The sequence below is a fragment of the Poecilia reticulata genome, chromosome 14 (genome assembly GCF_904066995.2).
Source record: "Poecilia reticulata chromosome 14, P_reticulata-male-v2, whole genome shotgun sequence".
Lineage (NCBI taxonomy): Eukaryota > Metazoa > Chordata > Actinopteri > Cyprinodontiformes > Poeciliidae > Poecilia > Poecilia reticulata.
Window position 1 is genome coordinate 11,624,038 of NC_088843.1, and position 20,000 is coordinate 11,644,037.

Sequence of the window (20,000 nt, forward strand, 5' to 3'; positions counted from 1 at the left end):
ATTTAAAACATTTTCAGATTCTCCCACAGCTGAGATGAACGATAAACCGTGCTTACCTTTTCTTATCAAGAAAGAGCCGCAGCAAAACATTTTAATGGATAACAACTTTGGAATGTGGCTTTCCAAACACAAACTAGAAAGAGTAAAAAAAAAAAAAGATACACCTCTCCAACATCCAACCCTAGACGCTCACAGGGGGTGGAATCTGAAATGACAGGTTGTGGGTGGGTTGTGGGAGTTAAAGTATCACTACCAATCTGCCACAAGGACAGAGAGGAGACTCGACGACCCAGCTGACTCAAACAGGTGAGAGCACAGCCTAACCCAAAAGACTGGCCTTTTTTTCCCCACAGTGGATCTGATCTCGTCTCTCTGACTTGTTTGCGCGGCCAGACCTCATTAGAAAGTCTAAATTGGCTTCATTTTCAATGCATAGCAAATTTGACCTGGTTAATTGGTGCTGGCAGATCCTTATTTAGATTCATTAAAAGAGATTAAAAACGAAGCACAGGTCAAAATGTTAACAGCGCCTCAGAGGGAAGACAGAGAAGATGCGACAAGATCTGACAATGTAAATAAAGGTCAAGGTAGATATCTGAGAGGAGATAGTAAACAGATCATACACTTGTTGATGTCAAGTTGTGGTCAGGGTGAAACTTGTTAAAGAGCAATTAGTCATTTCTTTCGATGCAGGTTGACGATTTACAAGTCGCGGCTCATTAATCAGCTCAGAATAAATGTACATCAGGTTGAGTTAATTTAATCTTACTCATCACAAGAAAATCTCCTCAGGTCGAACGTCGGGAGACACATCATGTCAAAAGGCAAGTTGCTCAACGTCTAGGAACATTTTTGGGCAAATTATAAATATTTGCCATTATTGAGTATTATGCTTTATATCTTTTAGACATTGACAGAAATCAGGTGTTGCAAAACATCAAGGTGCGAAAAGCGACCAGGAAGGACGGCTGGTGGATCCATAGTTCTAACAATGACAAGTGAGTGAAGTTAAACCAGTAATTTGCTGCTAGGCTGCAGGGTAACTGAGCAACACGATGGTTAATTTGTCCAACTTTGTAAAAGAAATACAAGTTGTAGAAATGATACGTTAGAAGTGATAACAAAAACTTCTCCTGTCCCTTAGGGTAGTTTCTGAAGCGAAACAGGAACCTGCGCCAGCGACAAAGAATTCACTGGTCCAGTCAAGGATCAAAAGATTCCAGTGAGTAACACAAAAGCCGCTCAGTTATAGCTAAAGATCTGATCCTATCTGCTTATTTTAAAAAGAATACCACATGTATAGCATCTAACCAACTTAATTAACCAGTTACCCAAAGTATTAGGATGTATGTACAGTAAATTAGTCAATTTTTCTAGCACGTTTTCTTCCACTTAATGTTTGATTATCATTTTTAGATACTGCACTTTGCAAAAAACCTGCTTCTTGTTGTGTTGCTCAAGTTGACGTTCTTCCAAGTGTTGCATCACCCTGTAGTAATTAAAGTATTCCAGGCTTCAGGCCCAACTCACCGTCTCAGACTTTAACAAACATAAACATTAACTTTGTCCATCAGCTGCTTCCCTACAGACCTACAGTGTGAAAGTGACCTGGACTTTAATTACTTCACATTGGGCTAAATATATACCGAAGCATTTTCTGCCCTTAGGGAAAACCCATTTGCAGCAGAATAAACTCCAAAATAATTCTTCTTAAAGCCTAAAGGATAAATCACTGTATTTGTCAATGGTTTACCAACCTTGAATACCAAATGGGCACTGCATTTTAAATGGTAAACCGAAAAGCCTCAATTCAAAGTAACTGATTGTGTGTTTACAATACAGAAATTCACAGAAATGACGAGATTTTGAGATATATATATACATATACACACACACACACACACACACACACACACACACACACACACACACACACACACAAGGTTTATGTATATATAGAGAACCTATATATGTAGAAAGCTGCACATTACTATTTTTATTTATGGAAATGGCTAGCAAGGCCTTTCATAGAACTTGCAAAAGGTGCAATTTTTTTCACACAGGCGCACACACACATTCACATGTAAGTAAATTTTAAAAAACCCATTTTATTTAAATCGTCTCCCTGATAACATGCTATTGGGTCCATCCTTCTGTGGTAATGGCAAATGGAGCCTGCAGTGTTCGGATAAATTCACTTACGACACTTAAATTAAGAACAAAATACTGTGGTAGATTTCACTTGAAGAAAAAAAAGTAACTCTGAAAAGTTGCAAACATACATTTGCTAACTCTCAAATAACCCTTCAGATGGGTCTGCTCTTCCTCTGGTGACGAGGATGAGCTGGATTATTATACCGCATCATGTGTCGTGTTGTTGCCACCGCATCCGAGCAGCCTGAGCCGTGGCAGCGCCAGCCTGAACGGCTGCATTCAGAGAGAGGAGACTTGAAGATCTGCTTGACCAGCCCGCCCACTGACAGCTGAAGAGGCTGCATCTGTAATTATGACTGCAGACGTGGGATGGCACATCTGTCAGCGCGGCTGCAGAGTTTTAGCTGCTAAATAACTGGCTGTGACACGTTACGTTTGCACCGGTTGCGATATGAAACGGCCGACAGTTACGGTTCTGCAGTGGACGTTTGACCTCGTGTTGCTTTGTTTAGAAGCTTTTAAAATGCGTTGGAGGCTCTGTGTGTTTGTGCGTTTTAAATTGAAATAATAGTCCAATCAAAGACCCAGAAGAATCGGGGACCATAGGGAGAAAAACGCTAGAAAAACGAGACTTTCTCTGCTCTTTAGACGTACAGTGCAGGCCACATTTATTGGTACAGATGAGTAAAAATCCTTAAAATAGATTCACGCAATAGGAAAATATTATAAAAAACAAATATTTAATGTGGTCGCGTCCATTCAATGAGAGAGAAAAAAAAAAAATCACAGTGGGCCACAATTACTGGCACCCCTGCTGTTAACTCTTTACCTCATCTTTTACCAACAGAGAAACACTGAGCTTTCTCCCACATCTCCTCTTAAACTCATATCATGCATTGGATTCAATTTTAGGAAGAGAGATGGAAAAGAAATGATGTAGTTTGTGCTGAACACTTTTTGTGTTGGTTTGGTTTTACACTGCAAAAACAAGAATTTTTGATTTGGTTTCCAAATACTCTTGAAATAAGATAAAACTAACTAGCAACAACTTTTCAGCACAAAATAGGAACTTGTTTTAAGTCGATAATTTCTTGAGATTGATTTAAAAGTACTAGTTAGAAGTGAAATAATCTCCTGGTGGAGCAAGACATTTGAACTTATGATATGGGAAAAATGTCTTATTCCACTGGCAGATTATTTCACTTATAGCTAGTACTTTTTCCACTAATATTAAGGAATTATTTAAATTAAAAAAGCTCCTATTTCTTGCTGAAAAGTTAATTGCAAGTAAGTTTTGTCTTATTTCAATTGTATTAGAATATTTGCAATAAAAACTAGACTAGGTCTGGTATTTCTGGACCCATTTTCAATTTCTTTGATGCTACGCACTCTGACAAGGTTTCCAAGCCCTTTGAAAGTGAAAATGACCCACAGCATGACAGATCCTCTGCCGTAGAGGCTCAGTCTTAGTCTCATCTGAAAAAAAAAAAAAGCACAACTCCCAGCAGAGTTTACGTCTTGGATAGAAGGACAGAAAAGGCTTTTTCTGGCAAGCATGCAAGCAATTGGCTTGCAGATAGTATGTAATTGTTGTCATGGAGACTCGGTGACCTTAAAATGTCACTCTTTGCCGCAGTTCTCTTACAGTAATGTACGACAGCTGCAGTGTTTCTTGGCTTATGAAGAATACTATCCCGTCTGTTGCATTGTGTCACATACAAGCAGCAAAACCTAAATAAAAACGTAAAATACATTAAAAAAACCTTATTTGTTAGAGGTTCAAAGAATTGTCGCACAAGTCATTTTGTTGAAAATGGCCAATTCTTGATGACGTAAAGAAATGTATTCAGATTTAAATAGTGATTTTCTTAGTTATGCCATTGCAGCAAAAAAATTTTTATTTAAGGTTTTTTGTTTTTACAGTTTTCCAAGAGGCGCAAATAAATGTGGCCGCACTGTATTGTCCCAATTTACCTTAACTGGCTGGGAGGTAAAGTAGTGAAGCATTGTAACATTGGCATTGAACACAACCCAGGAAACTAATTAAATATCAACACATCCCTTTATTCTGGCCGGTGGATAAACAGAGCGTCCTGCACGGAAGCAGGGGGGTGGTGCGGCGTGACGCCCCCACAGGACCGCAAACCCACTCGGCATCTTAATGAGCAGGACTAGTCTGAGTTGATTGGGTTTGGCTGAATTATGCGACCAGTCACGGTTTCCTCAGGAGGACCGACCCCGCTCACCTCAAAGGTACAGACAGTTTGATGAATTGGTAATGAGCTAGGAGGAGGGTCCAGGTGCTGCGAGCTCCGCTACAGAGTGCATGCCTTCTGCCGATTTTAACAAGGAGTCGCCAGCAGCGGGGTCGATGCTGTGTGAAGGCATTAAATGAACCTCATTAAGCGCGTAGTGGTTAAGCGGAAAAATGCCACATTTCCTAAAGCCTTCCTTCACAATCCGGACACCTTCCTCTTCCTTTGTTATCTGATACATTCTGTTCAACACCCCCGAGAACTCCTTCTTGCTGACGGCGAAGTGGCCGTCGGCGTCGCCGTCCCCTGTGAGCGAAGCGAAACGCTGCTTCAGGACCACGAAAAGGCTGGTGTCGAGCGGCTGCAGGATGTGCGAGCAGTGGGGAGGCAGGCAAAGGAGGATGACGCCCTCTTTCTGGGCCGACTCCACCACCTCCAGGCTCACCGGCGACTTGTGGCCGTCGAAGATCAGCAGCAGAGGACGCTCCTTTGCCGCATGGAGGAGAAAATGTTTGAGGAACCACTTCTTAAAGAGCTCTGAGTTGACGAAACCAGATTCTGACCACCCGTAGAGGGCGTTAGGCGGGCCTTGCGTCTTGTAGCACACTCCTCCTGGATAGGCCTTGGAGTAGATGACAAATGGAGGAATGTCTTCTCCAGCTGCGTTGAAGCAAGCCAGGACAGAGATGTGGTCCCTGGAGCTTGGCGCTGGCTTGTAGCCCAGACTCGTGGGCTTGGAGAGGACAGCCTTCCTCCTGCCCAACTGGTAGCCCGTCTCGCTACAGTTGTAGATCTGGCTCGGCGAGTCTCTGAGCCCGTGTGTGTCTTCAACCGTGCTCAACAGACGAAAGAACTGATCCACCGCTTCCTTCCTGACACACACTGTCCTCCCACGCACAACATTGTCTGCTGGCTGAATAGTAATGTTCTTTTCTTGCCTCTTTCGAAAATTGAGCCACCACGTCTGGCCGAGTTTGGAAAATGCCACCCTCCGGTGCTGCCGCTTATAAATGGACGATGCGAAGGACACTACCTGCTGCTTGGTAAGTGGGAATCCATGCTCGGACATGTATAAGGAGAACTCCACCAGCAGCTTCTCGTCTGCGGAGGTGATGAGCCGAGCCGGCCCGCTGCGGCTCCCCGGTGTCACCCGTCCACTCACTCTGTCTCCTAGCGAGGACTTGGGGACGCCAAACTCCTTGGCCGCCTGCCTCACCGTGCATCTCCCAGACTTCACCTCTATCAGCGCTCGCTCCATGGCCTCCTCTGTCCATTTCTTCTTTTTCTTGCGTCCAACTTTGTCAAGATGATTTCTGGACGGCATTTTCTTCTAAACAGAGGAAATTCAGGCTTTAAAGATTCACTTCTAATCTGTGAATTAATCCATATAAACATCACTTAATGTACTAAGGAATTTCACAAATTGACGTCTAGATACAAGTCGGTAATAAAATAAAAATATATTGTAATTTATACTTTTAGTATTTAAGCAGGGTTTTCCCCGGTATATACTAAGCCTGGCGGGTCACCAGGCTTTACTTGTGGCCCCACCAGGCTAAGCATTGCTTATTTAAAGACTTTTTAAAATGTTTGCATTTTTTAAGGATTTATAGTTGAAGTTCAGGTATTAATCTTCCAATATTTCAATAACACATAATTATCAAGTGATGTTTTCAAATTTCCTGTCAAATGTAAGCATTTTTTAACTTAAAAAGAGGACGGGCCGCTGGAAGATTGACTGCCCTGGCACCCAACCACTGGACTTTAGTTTTCTAGGGGAAACCTTGTTTAAGGTGATTCATATTTAAATACTTTTATTCTTTCTCTAATCAATATCATTTCCATAAATAACAGTAAAGATGAAACTTAACATTTTAAAAATGAAAAATGACAAACATAAGAATAATAAAAGTATTTAACTGGTGATGAAAACACTTTCTTCTCATTAGGCTGTCCTAATGAGAAGATAATTTTAAGTCTGTCAACCTCTCTTACTATTTTCACAAACCTTTTTAAGAAACAGGAACAGGTTTTGACTGTCTGAGGGTAACAAAGTGGCTTAAGGTCCAATTTCAACCCTATTCTTCTTGACTAATTATTTTATTGTGTGTTGACAGAACACTTCATCTCTTGAGTTCAGGAGCCTTTTTATGTCTGAATAATTCATAGGTGAGAGCTAAGTGACTCACCAAACAAACTAGGGCTGCACAAAATTAGGAAAACATTATGGTAATATTTTTGAAAAGTGCAAAGAGAATATCCATTGCAGTTACCCTTCTTCTCTTCCTATAATAATGTTCCTGTCACTTTTCATCTGCTTCAGCAGCTTCGTTACTTCCACAATAAAGTAGGACAATCCATCAAATATTCAATTCCACAGAAATATTCACATACCGTTGTCTTATCTGTTTTTTTTTAATTGTTATTCTTTATTTCTGCAAAAGAGAGCGATTTAAACAGGTGAACATCACAATTAACCTTGTAGCAATGATTGTACAAAAGGAAAAAATATATTTTCTGTAACAGTATAATTGTTAGGACACCCACCCACCTAACAGTTGATGTTTTCCCCCCTTCAGTTTGAAATAACTTCAGTAAGACGCTTTTTGTAACCACCTATCAGTCTCTGACATCAGCCTGTGGAAAGTTTCCTCACTTTCAGTGATTAGTTTGGGAGGTTCTGGCTTGTTACAGTCACCCGTCAGCTTCTCTCTGAGATTAAAATCTGAGTTCGATTTTGCCCAGAACTTTTCATTTTCTAACTCAGAACTAAACTTTGGAGGAGTTGCAATACGTTTTGGGTTACTGTCATGTTCCAAGGTCCAGATCTGCTTCTTCCTAAAGTTTTTGACAGATTGGTCTCACATTTCCTGAAAGGACCCAGTTATGGTTAACTATGTGATGGCAATTATTGCAGCAAAGCACACTTCTAAGATTTAACTGGTTTATGCCAAACCTGTCCTCCGTTCTGGTGCCCAAATAATCCAGATCATTTTTATTTTTTACAGAAACCCTAGTCTGCGTCTAAATTTCAGGCAGCACCTGCAAACCTCTCCTGTTCAATATCTTTAGTCTTTTATAACACCACATATTTTTAGTTATAAAAGCTATAAGAAAGCCTGGTTTGATCAGTGCTGTGTCTAAATATAATATTTACAACAGGGGACCAATAGTACATGTTCCACATTTATGGAAAGGGCTCACTCAGAGGGTCTCATTCTACAAAATAATTTCCTTTTGTAACATTTATAATATTTTAGTTTTAAAAAAATCGAACAGAAATACACGTTAGTGTATTTTCTTTAGTTTTTAAACTAAAACGTTTAATTTAGTTATGTTTATGAAATATCTCTTTTGTTGTAGCACTACACATTTTATTTTGTAGCAGCTGAGGCAAAACTGGCTCTGAACTAAAAGGGTTGCCGACTACTTCACGGACGTCGGAAGACGGAAATTTCAGACGCTTCTTTTTTCAAGACCGAAATTGAACTTTATACGTTCTAAATTTGGTTTGAAAAATATTTAAATGTGCTTTATCTGTATGTTTTTTTGACAATATACATTGCATAAAGTAGTAGCGACAAAATCGATTCTCCTTAACTTTTAAGAGCCTGAAAGCATCAAAATACACCATGCAGAGACTCCAATGAGATTCATGATGGAGACGTTCAACACTTGAAATTATACTTATATATTCTGCTACAAATACGTCTTCTTGCGACTCTAAAATTGTCAAAGCGTACTTACGGGCTAGGAAAGATCCTCGTAATATTCTTATCTGAAGATAATTTCTCCTGTATTGGTTTCTCCGTGATGAAACGTGAACGCTGCTGTTCGTGAAGTACGATGCTGTGCAGTCTGAAGGCTTTTGAGGTAGTTTTGAAGTTGACAACATAATAGTTACAGTTTATTCATTCAATACTAACCACTATTTTATCTCCCAGCTCCAGAAACACAATAAATAATATATTATACAGCAGGAGTAGAGCCATTTCTTTTTCCCCTAGCTTAAGACTGCTACAGCAAGGAGCGCAACCGGAAATAAAGTTGGGATAATTTCAAAACAAAAGTTTTAAAGCGACCATTACCAAAAGAAGTGCCCAAAAGTTCAGAAATTAAAAAGTAAAATCGATATTTTCAAATTCAATTTATTTTGTTACATTTTATTTAACCTATATAATTAGGTTGGATATTAATTATATTTTATGTAATTATTTAGAAGATTTAACATAATACTTTAGATTTAATACGAATTTGCGTTCTCCTACTTATTTTCAAAAATTGTTTAATTGCGTTATTATTTCTGATGTTTTTAAACCATTATTTTATTAATTAAGCTTTTCTCACATGTACTTTTTCACATGAGTAAAATATTCTTAATGTCTCTCTTTGTTTATTTATTGCTTATATTTTTGAAATGCAACATAAACAATTCTAGTTTAAATTCATTTATAGTTAACATAGAACATTAAAGCAAACAAGCTGGTTAAACTTGAGCAGGTGATAAAATGGTTTCTATATCTACACGTTTTACAATGATTTTGAATCTAATAATGGAAAACTGCTGATAAGCAGTATGGTGATTGAAATTCTTGGGTGAAATCCAGATTTTACTCATTTTGCTGTAAATAAATAATTTAGTTTGGTGTATTTTTCTGGCAGGAATAACTTTCTGTATAGCTTTGCTTTGTGTTGGAGACTGTCTTATTATATATGCTCTATAGAGTGTCCAGCATATTGATTTATTGATTCACCATGTTTGCATGTCTCTGTTGACTGTTAAAAAGCATCATCAAATGAGACATTTTTCCACTGTCTTCTGATATATTGTTACATAAAGAGTAAGCCGTTTGCTCCTGTGACTTTATGATGCTTTGTCCGCGTTTCATTCAAGCTTTATATTGGGTAGCCTCTATTCATTTACCAGTCTCCTTTCCTGTTCCACAACGCGTCCTGTGAGAATTAAGCTGTGAACAAACACAGTGATGATATTTAAAGCAGAATGTATTAGTTATGGAGCATATACTTACTATCTTTATCTCCCAGAGCAGATTCTTTGTGCATATTTCTTTTGCAAATATACATCACTACTTGGCTTATATTGTGAAAGAGACTACATTATGTTCTGAAACCCCAACAAATACACAAAAACGTCCACTGTGTCTGACAGTAGAGCCTTTAAATGTGATTGCAGTTTTGAGTTGGTTTGGATCTCATGGAAATGTTCCAGAGATTCGTAATGTGAGGTTTTAAGTGACAAAGTTCACCTTCGGTTGTGTTTTTTATTCTGACCTTTTAACATCAGACACCGTACCGTATGCATTGAATTTTAATTCAGAACAAGCTGTGCAATGTGATTCGGTTCCCTTTGTGCATCTGCAAAATCCCTTTTTAAGGGATGATCAGAATTCGTTGATGAAGTTCTCGTAAAGACGTTGTAAAGTCATATATTACCTGCAGTAGAGATCTTTCTGTATAATCCAGATTTGTTGGTCCTAGTTGACGTGTTCAGAAGCAGTGATGAGCAAAACAGATTTTTAAAGATTGAAAACAAATATGATTTTGTTGTAGAAGCTTACACAAACATTATTTTATTGGCCTTTAACCGCTCTCTTTATTTTGCATTAGGTGGTTATTTATTAAGAAGACAATTAGTATGTTCATGGGAAGTAGAAGGCAGTGTGCCCTCCAAGATCTTCTTGTGTAAAATCACATACAGAAAACAGAACATGGTCAAGCATTTCCAAATAGAATAACTCTCTTGTATAAAATTTAAATAAAGCAAACAAAAAATAATAAAAAATCAACTAAATACCAAACAAAGATCTATGATATTTTTGCTTTCAATTCCATTTTACTTATAGTTCCGTTTTCAGTTTGTGTTTCACATAGGAAAATGACTGGTGATGCACCACCTCCAAGCTCCATTTCCTGTGTAAACATATTTGGCATCTAGGCAAAGATAAATGAAACATGAAAACAAGTCAGGTTCATACAACAGCATAAATAGATATCAAGTGTTGTTTTAAATGACTGAAGTCTGCTTTGGTCTTGGCTCCTTGTGGATTACCCATTAGCTTTAGCCTCTAGAGTCATATAATCTGGATTTATGCTGAAAGGAAAGATGAACCTTTAAACCATCAGTATATAGCAGATAACTCTTATAAAGGCTACATTTAGTGAGTGATCAGATAAACCTATATGTCGATAGATATATATAGATGGATATCACAAAGGAAGATGCTTGATAATTCGCCTCCTATCATAACTTTGTTTACATAGTTATTCGTTTCTTTAAAGATAATCACCAAATGTAGATGTAAAAATGATTTAGGTTTGCTAAATTGCTTTTCCATAAACCTCCATGATGTTTTTTCAGATCATCATCTTGAGTTAAGATGATGAAATTCTGTTTTCATCTTTGCTTCTCTCCAATCAGCTATAATCCAAACTCCCAATGTACTGAACTTTAAAACTTAAAAAAACTTGAAAATCTCAGCTTTTACTTTTACTGTAAATTGTCATTGATGCTATCAGATGAATTTTTCTGAAAGTTGTCTTTCACCTTTTTGTTGTAGGCTTCCAGGTAATCAGACAAACAATGAAGCTGATTCTATTAAACCCGATGATTCGACCAAGGAAACAAGAAAAAATACCACGAGAAATTCAAAGTTAGTATAGCACATCCTCTTTTTAACTGTGTTTGCAAAAATGCTGCAGATATACTGTATGTCACATTTTCTTAATTACGAATAAATATCACGCTATGTTACAGATGCCAATCACCATCCAAACAGGCACAAGAGCAACAGCCAGTCATAAACACAAACAATGAAAAGAAGGAGGTGGAATTAAAAGCACCAGCTGGCGAGTCCAACGTGGAGCAGAACGGGGGGGATGTTAAGGTCTCTGCAGATGTAAAAAATGAAGAACAAATCCAACCAGCTTCTTCAACAAATGGCAACGTTGATGCAGCAGAACCACCACCTGCCCATGAAACTGCAGAAGTCAAAGAACAAAACCTTAACACTGACCCTACAAATGTAGAAGATCAGGTTTCCAGTGATCTTCGGGTGAAATCGGGTACAACAGGCACTGCAGAGGTTCCCGCTTCACCTCAAGAAGCTTTGATCAAAACAGACACAAGTAGTTTGGAGGACGGAGGGGAGACGGCATCCACGCAAACTACCACTCAAACTACAGAGGGAAGTCGAGAGAAATCCCCGCTACCTGCAGAAGAAATTGTACCCGCTGCCTCTCCGTTTATTGTGAAGGAGTTGTCGGAGAACACTGCTACGCCGGAGAAAGACATTCCTCCTCAAGCCAGCGTGGAACCTAACATGGAGTTTGAATCTGTAAGCAAGTCACCTGCTCAGCCTGGAAATGAAACACCTGCAGAGGCCAGTTGTGAAAAACATCCCCAAGAGCAAGTTGACAACAAAACTGTTGAATCTGAGGCTGAGCCGGAGGTGGAAACCCCCGATGTTGATAATGCAACACCCCGTGAGGAGGCCCCTCCGCTTAACAGTGTGCAACCAGTCGCCTGCACTCTACCCGAGTCACACGATGAAATCCAAGCAGCTGACAATATTGTTGTTGAGCAAAGTGTCGAGCCGTCGTTTGGAGATGAAGTACATTCCATAGATTTGAACATCGAAGATGCTCTTAAACCCGTACCGTCTGCAGATCCTGGAGCTGTTCAGGATAGTTCAGATTACAGACCCATTGATCTGACAGATGCTCTGCGTGTGGAGGCACCCCAGAAAGAATCTGTTCCTAAAACTGAAGTTGAAGAACAGCCTCTTCGAGAGGAACCTGATCCCCAGCCTGACGATGCCAGAGTGTAAGCATGCTTTCACAAGCAGTAGAAACATGACAATAAAACACTTCATATTTATTGATGATTTTTTTTTTATAGTTCTGAAGGCCTTCAGAAGCCTGCAGAAGAACTAAATTCAACCCAGGTTCCTAAAATATCCAGGTGGGTTTCCAATAGCTCATGTCGCATCTCTAAGCATTAGCATGACTTGGCATTTCTTATAGAAAAATATGAGGTGTTAAAGGTATTTAAAGTTATAATTAACACTGGAAGCTTTACATTGTGAGGTAATTCAATGTTTCCACATTTATTTTAGTGATGGAACCCCTCTTTGCTCTTACTGCAACAAAATAATTGATGGGAAAGTGAAGATCACTTTGAGCGAACCGCCTGTGGTATGCCATGAAGAATGCCTCAAGGTTTGCATTTCTTTGCATATTTGATTTACTTAAAATACAAAGTATTCATACCCATAGAATTAAAAAAAATATTTCATAAGGTTATAACCACAAACTTTAATGTATTTTATCATGATTTTATTTCATAGGCTACACAAAGTAAGCAAAAACATTCTCCACCCAACTTTTGATGTAAATACAACCGCAAATATTTTGGGGTATTTCTTTACTTGCTTTAAACATCTAAAAACTAGTTTGGGGTCATTTCTATTTTCAAAATAGTGAGCTATATTGGGTAAAGGGTGTCTAAATATAATTTTTTGAGTCTTGCTGCAGATTCTCAATCCAATTTAGGTCCTGATTTTTACATAATATATTCCATCGTAGCTCTGAGCAGCACACCTGACAAACTTACTTGTCCTTGCTGAAGAAAAGCATTACTACAGCATGACACTGCAGTCACCACGCTTCACCATGCATGCTTTAGGTGACGTTTTACTGTTAGTACTTTCAAAGATTTCCTCTCATTCCCAAAAAGTAAAAAACAAAATTGTAATCAAACCAGGAGGCCATCTGACACACGCTTACTAACCCAGTGGTTTTCTCTGTAGGAGATTTCTGATTAGAACTGGTTGCACTGCGTGCCACATATATCCGATTTTTACTAGCCAAACATTTTTGAACCATTCATCTTCTTCCCTCCAAGCACAATTAAACACTTACTTTGTGTTCATCTGCAGCATAAAATCACCATAAAATACGTTGAGATTTGTGGCTCGAACAGGACAAAAGGTTTAAAAGAGGAAAAGGCATTAATACGGTTTTCAAGGCAGTGTATGATTGAAATAATAACGCTTATCATTGCTTAATGTTAACTAATGTTTGTGTGTTCTGCAGTGCGGCGTTTGTGCTAAGGCCCTGGGAGAAATGCCGATCGCCATGTTCTTGCTTGGCAAAGTGATCCACTGCACAGACTGCTTTGCAAGCGCGCTTAACATTTGAATTCTGCTGGCGAAAAATACTTCCTGTCACCAAGCTCACAGTGAATAATGTGCTCTCTGAGAACCTCCCCGGTTTTGCCCTTGATCTGTAGACTGTTCTACCGAATGTTTCCTTTCACTGAAAAGGAGGACGTGGTGTGATGTGAAGTTTAAAAATTGTGCAATTAAAAAAAAAATGTACACAGTGGTAATTACCACAGATGTTTGAATGAAATGCTCCATAATTAGCATAAATTATTTTAATGCCATGTACAGGATGTGATTAAAATAAAATTACAATCAAATCCCTTAGATCAAATCAATAATTAGCCTCAATTACAAATAAGCACACACAACACTGGTCAGCTTCAGAGCAGTTATTTAAATATTGACCTCTCTGTTGCTAATTTTAGGTAATCGTGAAGACAATTCCTCACTTTTAAGAGAAACAAAAATAAAAATAAAACGCACAGCAGATTTTTTCTGAAGAGAGAAGCTCCAAGAGAAACTTTGGTACATTCAGCTTCACCTGCTTGAGACTCGTGATGCTCATGGGCGAGTTGGAGATAATAAGGCAGCAGCAAAAATTATATTCAGAAACCAATATCTGCACCAGTAAACACTGTACAGGAAGCACACAGTTATGACTTGCAAAGCAAAGCTGTCGTTGCTCTTAATTATTCATGAAACATCATACATCACAATCAGCTCCAGCAAAGCCTCACAGAGCGAATTAAGAGAGAGAGAGAAAGAGAAAGAGGAAGAGAGAGCAAAAGAGAGAGAGAATGAACAACAAAGCTAAGAGAATCATCTGAGAGGATGACTTGTGAAACAGGTTGGGGCTCATTACGGTGGGTGAATTATCTTCCTCTCTTTGTCTGTTGTTCATACATAACAGTAAAGAGAAACATTTGTCTGTTATCTGGAAAAAGAACAAAGAAAAGAAAAAGGACGGCAGATGATCCAGGTTTGAAAAGTTTCTGTTTCAAGAAGGCAGGACTAAAACCTGGAGTTGGACAAGTATCTCATAGCCAGATGTGAAGCACTTAGCGAATTCCTTTCCTGCCCAGGAACCGCAAGACTGCGTAGTTGTAGGTGGTGGGAACCAGATAGAGAATCTGAAAGAAGAAAGGCAAGACAAGGACAGACATGAAACAGCATTAATATTCTACATACTGAGAGTGTATAGCGTTCAGTAAAGAGAAACAGAGCGAAACAGATACACTGCAATCTTTGGTTCCAGATGGTTAGAAAAAGAAATGTGGATGCTTTCTACTCAAGACTTCAAAAATTGATTGGAGTATTGTTCCTGATGCCTGTGGCAATAATCAGGTTTAGCTTCCTTGTTATTTCACATAGTTTACTTGGAAAAAATCTAAAACAGGAACCAGATGAATTAAAGAACAGGTTTCCAACTAAAAGCAAAGACACGCAGGGGAAACAACGGCGTGATTTAGAGAGGTCGACTAACCTAAAATGCATGTTTTATGTCTGCGAGAGGAAGCGTGAGTACCTAGAAAGATCCCACGCATGAATGGGGAAGACATTCAAACTCCATGCAGAAAGGCCCTGGCCTGGATTCAAACACTCAGACCTTCATGCTGCAGGGTATATGACCTTGTTTACTGAAGTAGGTCCAAGATACATTTATAGTTCCTGGGCATGAAAGTGAGTGCTTCAAACTTGAAACTCTTAGTGATATTTGAATTCATATGGAAACAGTTCTAGAATTGTCAGGTTCTGTCAACAGAATCAACTAACAAAGATTGTCTGGCAAACTCTACCTGACCAGACTTTGCTATAAAACAATAAAGAAGCCTGGCACTCCATCTAAACAGTATTTTAAAGACAAGATATGACTGATTTTTAAGGAATGTGATAATGGACTAACAGCTGGTAATGAAGCCAAAATCAGCATCTGGTTCAGACATCAGATTTAAATTCTATTTAAATCTAAAATACTTATCAAAAACATGAAATGTATAAGTCTGTTGAGATTAAGAGCGAGATAAAAACATAAAATAGAAGCATCCTCAGAGTTTTTTTTAATCAGTATGACTGTATGGCATTTGGTGATCATAAAAAACAAAACCTATAAACCAGCTATAAATGTGCAATAAATCAATCGATCATCAGTCAATCAAGTTGATCTGTATAGCACAATTCAGCAACAAGGCAGTTCAAAGGGCTTTACATCATAAAAACACACAAAAAAATCATAAAAACAACAGAAACCAGTGACAAACATTTACATTTACAAAAAAACCCCCATCAAAATCTTCAATACACATCAAATATGTTGGTTAATGTTCTATTTATTATTGTTCAAAAACAACTCCAGACGGGAGTTTTAGTCTTAATTTAAAGGAAGTCAGTGTTTCAGCTGTTTTGCAGTTTTCTGGATGTTTGTTCCAGATGTAGTTACAACCCTGCCATTTACATAGAAGTTTCTATAAAGACAGCTGCGGTCCACAACTCATAACAGTGACCATCCCAGATGAAACACTTCAAAACAGGAGGCATGGAGCAAACAGGTTAACCATCTCTCAGGCTAAATAACAACCAAATAGTTGCAGCAAATCAAGTGAGTATTATTGTCTCTGCCCTCTCTTGATAGCATTTGCTTGAAAGCATATCTTTGATTCATCAAAATGAAAATGCTAAGAGAATCGTTTACCCTAGTAAGATATAGATTACTCTTAATGTCTGTACAATAAGCCACTCTTTAAAAAAAGAGAGACTCCTCTTTACATTTTAAGCAAAATCAGTAACATAGTGAGTCCTTACCAGCGCCAAAAGGGTGACTCCAGCCCCTGCAAATGTGGCTATGTACAAGTCATAGGTGGTATGGAACTGTAAGAAGCAACAAAAACAATTGGTTCGGCTTATATTTACATGAAGACTTTTTTAACAAATTCATTCCAAGCATGCAGCATCAAACAAATATGAGTGACCCCTTGACAATAACTCACTTCGCTGGTTTTGCAAATAGCCGCCAAGGTCATTCCACAGGACTTGCCCGGCATCGCATCCCAAGGAAGCAGACCTGAAATGAAAACATGACGTGAGCGAGGGCTCTCCAGCTAATGCTGAATCATGACAGGGCCGTGATGCATGAACGCTCCGTTTTACACGCAGCACATCAGAGACACAGCGATGAAGAATTATCTCCATCGTTTCATGGCAAATTCAACCATCAGTCTCATGGCCACTCCCCATCGATTAATCCCCCTTGCTCCCAAGGACACATTAACACGCTCATTGGTGGGAGGGGGGGATGCAGCCAGTCATTGTAGGAGAAACCCACCATACTGCCTAGCATCCATGCAGATCCAGCTATGCTGATTAATGCTGGGGGTGGTTTCAGCCAGGATGTTGATGTTGTGGCAGGTGTGCTCCATGTTGAACAGAAAGAAGACTGGGATGGCCGAGAAGGCAAACACCGCCAGCCAGATGAAGGCCAAGATGTATGTGACTATAACGAACTGTTGAAACAAGAAGGTTATAGATTAGTTGCCTTCAGGCGCTCAGGTGTCGGCATGAAAAATGTGTTTTCGTTCAAATTGGTCATCAACCACAATTAATCATTCTGGTGGGGGGAGAGGGGATACAGAAACAAAGAGGGTTTCATTAACACAAACCAGCATTCAGCATCTCAACCTGACGTCACATTCCTCCCCTACCCCCGCCTCCCCCGACTCACCGTCAGGCTGAGGCAGCGGCCACACTGGGTGCTCCTGAACTCCCCAAAGGTTTGTTTGACCGCACTTGTGGTGTAGAAACCCTCAGCCAGAAGCAGGATACCATAGAGGAAAAAAAATGATGCCAGCCCATAGATCACGAACTGGAAGTATTTGATACTGGAAAAGTTACAAGGGGGGAAAGTCAGTCAAATGGAAAACGAAAGCAACATTTGAGAGCTCTTATGAACTTATTCAAGTATAACTCACAAAGATGCCATGACCTCAAAGTCCTTAGGGTCGCGGGCAAAGTAAGTCTCGATGAGCTCCTCCGTCTGGGCCAGCGCCTCATGCCCACAGCCACAAAACAGGGCCATGCCGGCGTAGCACAGCAAGGTGGCCACCAGGGACGGGTAGGGCACTGCCCCAATGCACCGGATACAGCAATCATAACAACCTGAGGGGGCATAATATATCAGCACACAGGCGGCACATACCGCACATATAACCACACAACACATCAACGTCACTGCAGAGGGGGGCTCTTCCACCCCGTTGGGGAGCTATGAGGAAGGTCTCTCTCTGGCTGCACATCCATGAGCACGTGTCAAAACCCCCACAAAAAAAGCAACAGAAAACAAGGGAAAAAAACATTCAATTAGACAGCAATGACAAATAAGAGTTCAAGCAGCGTCTTCCAACAAAGAGTCCAAACTAAAGCAGCCGCCGCCGCCCTCACAAGCAGACTTGTACACGTCTTCCGGGTTAAGCAGTCGTGTTGAAGCATTTAGCAAATATCCAAGGGGTTAATAATAAATGCATTGCCAGAAATTGGATAGAGAAAAGCACCTAAGGCTTTGCAAAGCCAGTGTTGTCTGACCGGAAACATTTGCTGCCTGTGATGCCGTGCTCTGCAACAAGAAAAGGTCCAGTACCAAGCAGTGATGTACAACGATGCCTACGAGGTTACGCTACTGTACAAATATTGCGACGCTTCTGCGCTGATTTCATACGTATGTGACGGCTCTTCTGCTTGTGCCAACTCCTCACAGCTTAGTCCCAACTAAATCTGGCCCGGCCCCTCTCCCTGCGATGGTCACAGGCGTCACCGGGCCATTCAGGGATGGTGGTGAAACACTGGCTTCACCGGGGGGCCCGAAGAAAGAGCTTCTCTTTGTGGTTCGCGGGTACAATATCCATTGTGTTTGGAGAGATCGGAGATGAACAAAGGGCAGTGATGTCAAACAAACAAAAGGCCATCGTGACACCAGAAACGGTGTCGTGCGTGATGGCAGAAGGGGTCACCGGGACCGTTTCAGCACCACTGGTTGTGTGTGACTACTCCGGCTATCCACAGCTGGCTGAGGCTGGCACTGAGTGTCGGTGTGGGCAGGGGGCTGGGCTCAAAGGTTCAAAGAGTGGGTGGCAGGAAAACGAGCAGAAAGGGGGGCAATTCAAACAGTTCCCCATCAACAACAGCAACAAGATTCAGCTTTACAACAATTACACAGGAAATCCTGCAGATTCTTAAATCTTTATGTGCGGTTTCATAAAAGTCTCTAAAAGGTCCTCAAAGCATCTGCGTGTTTAATGCAGAAACAGAAGCCACGTGTTGAGCTAATGTTTTCCCAAATTATAAATAGTAACAGAAGGAAGCGCAATGGTTTCCCAAAAATAATAGTGGCACACACATGTAGTCTCACACCAACTACTGCAAAGGAGTTTGGCAAAGAATGCCACCGTTGCCTCTGCTTAGATTTCATTCAGCTGGATCTCACATTAGTTGCAATAAATGTGCAAAGGTTGCTGAAAACGGCATGCTAAAATAAGCACACATCTTTTTTTGGGAGTAAATGCAAGAGATCTCCTTCCCATGGGTGACCAGGCATGGACTAAGCAAGAACAGATTTACTCTCCTTTAATCTCAGACTCTCTGATTTGACTTTGAATTATGCTTCATAAAATCACTGGAGGAGATGAGGACCACTTTCTGCACTGAGAGAAATTCCCCACTGAGCACTTGTGGTGTTTTCCATTAAGTCTGAAGTCATCTTTGCTTACTGAGCTTGAAAGGTGATCCAGCTGTAAATGAATATTTGAACCTAAAAATGCATTTACATAGGTGAAAATTGCAGGAATGATTTGCGAGCACGCTCTGCCCACAGTGCACCAAAAGGTCAACACGGTGTCCAAAGACATATTACAAGGCAACATTAGCAAGTTATTGAAATTCACAGTTTTCAAATCCCATTAATAAGAGATGATAAGAGTTATTAAAAATTCTGTGCACTCACCCATGTCCAGAAAGAAGAGCAGGGATATTGAGGTTTAGCTGGACGGCTTTGTGACTGATATGAGGATATGAGAAGTTATTCCCCGCCACCCTTATATGAATCTGACTCGAGCTTTTGTCTCATCAACAATAGATAGAGCACATCTCCCCGAGTCACATCTTAAAGTCACAAAGTCCCATTTCAGCTGCCAGTCATTATTTGTGTAGCCGCTGGGTTCAGGAAGGGGGACGAGAAGAGAGGCCAAAGTTCTAATCAAAACTTTATTACTTGTTTTAGTTTATGTAGTTTCTCTTCTGACTATAAGTTTTTTTCCTTTATAGTATTTTATAATTATAACAGGTGGTTTTACACTGCAGCACAAATTTAAAAGCAGAGATAGTTTTTGAAGCTACAATTTTTCATTATATTTAAACCATAACG

General features: G+C 39.9%; 3 protein-coding genes across 4 annotated transcripts; 1 reads left to right on the forward strand and 2 right to left on the reverse strand.

The window, feature by feature from the left end:
• The first annotated feature begins 250 nt into the window (after positions 1 to 250).
• Positions 251 to 13,814, forward strand: LOC103475753 (uncharacterized). The gene is made up of 9 exons (XM_008427608.3): positions 251 to 306; positions 793 to 824; positions 908 to 998; positions 1,145 to 1,222; positions 10,988 to 11,080; positions 11,185 to 12,252; positions 12,328 to 12,390; positions 12,545 to 12,647; positions 13,524 to 13,814. The coding sequence occupies exons 2-9, from the start codon at positions 815 to 817 to the stop codon at positions 13,626 to 13,628; spliced, it is 1,611 nt and encodes a 536-aa protein (XP_008425830.1). The 5' UTR covers positions 251 to 306; positions 793 to 814; the 3' UTR covers positions 13,629 to 13,814.
• LOC103475752 (uncharacterized) lies at positions 4,198 to 8,461 on the reverse strand. Its single transcript, XM_008427606.2, has 2 exons — positions 8,157 to 8,461; positions 4,198 to 5,739 (listed from the first exon to the last, which is right to left on the reverse strand). The coding sequence occupies exon 2, from the start codon at positions 5,731 to 5,733 to the stop codon at positions 4,438 to 4,440; it is 1,296 nt and encodes a 431-aa protein (XP_008425828.1). The 5' UTR covers positions 5,734 to 5,739; positions 8,157 to 8,461; the 3' UTR covers positions 4,198 to 4,437.
• A 37-nt stretch (positions 13,815 to 13,851) lies between the features above and the next one.
• On the reverse strand, positions 13,852 to 19,715 carry plp1b (proteolipid protein 1b). 2 transcript variants are annotated; one of them, XM_008427610.2, is made up of 7 exons: positions 19,581 to 19,715; positions 17,557 to 17,743; positions 17,310 to 17,466; positions 16,914 to 17,091; positions 16,579 to 16,652; positions 16,394 to 16,459; positions 13,852 to 14,724 (listed from the first exon to the last, which is right to left on the reverse strand). In XM_008427610.2, the coding sequence occupies exons 1-7, from the start codon at positions 19,582 to 19,584 to the stop codon at positions 14,653 to 14,655; spliced, it is 738 nt and encodes a 245-aa protein (XP_008425832.1). In that variant the 5' UTR covers positions 19,585 to 19,715; the 3' UTR covers positions 13,852 to 14,652. The 2 variants fall into 2 exon arrangements, with proteins under 2 accessions (XP_008425832.1, XP_008425831.1); XM_008427609.3 differs by lacking the exon at positions 19,581 to 19,715 and adding an exon at positions 18,136 to 18,356.
• Positions 19,716 to 20,000: the final 285 nt, after the last annotated feature.

Bases quoted from the DNA above. Each gene is read 5' to 3' on its own strand.
- LOC103475752 (XM_008427606.2), bottom strand. From the start codon at position 5,733: ATGCCGTCCAGAAATCATCTTGACAAAGTTGGACGCAAGAAAAAGAAG.
- LOC103475753 (XM_008427608.3), top strand. The intron at 999-1,144 runs GTGAGTGAAGTT...CCTGTCCCTTAG, and splicing joins CATAGTTCTAACAATGACAA to GGTAGTTTCTGAAGCGAAAC. The intron at 12,648-13,523 runs GTTTGCATTTCT...TGTGTTCTGCAG, and splicing joins GCCATGAAGAATGCCTCAAG to TGCGGCGTTTGTGCTAAGGC.
- plp1b (XM_008427609.3), bottom strand. From the start codon at position 18,175: ATGTTTCCGGTCAGACAACACTGGCTTTGCAAAGCCTTAG. The intron at 17,744-18,135 runs GTGCTTTTCTCT...ATGCCCCCTCAG, and splicing joins CTGGCTTTGCAAAGCCTTAG to GTTGTTATGATTGCTGTATC. The intron at 14,725-16,393 runs GTAAGGACTCAC...TTCTTCTTTCAG, and splicing joins GAGTCACCCTTTTGGCGCTG to ATTCTCTATCTGGTTCCCAC.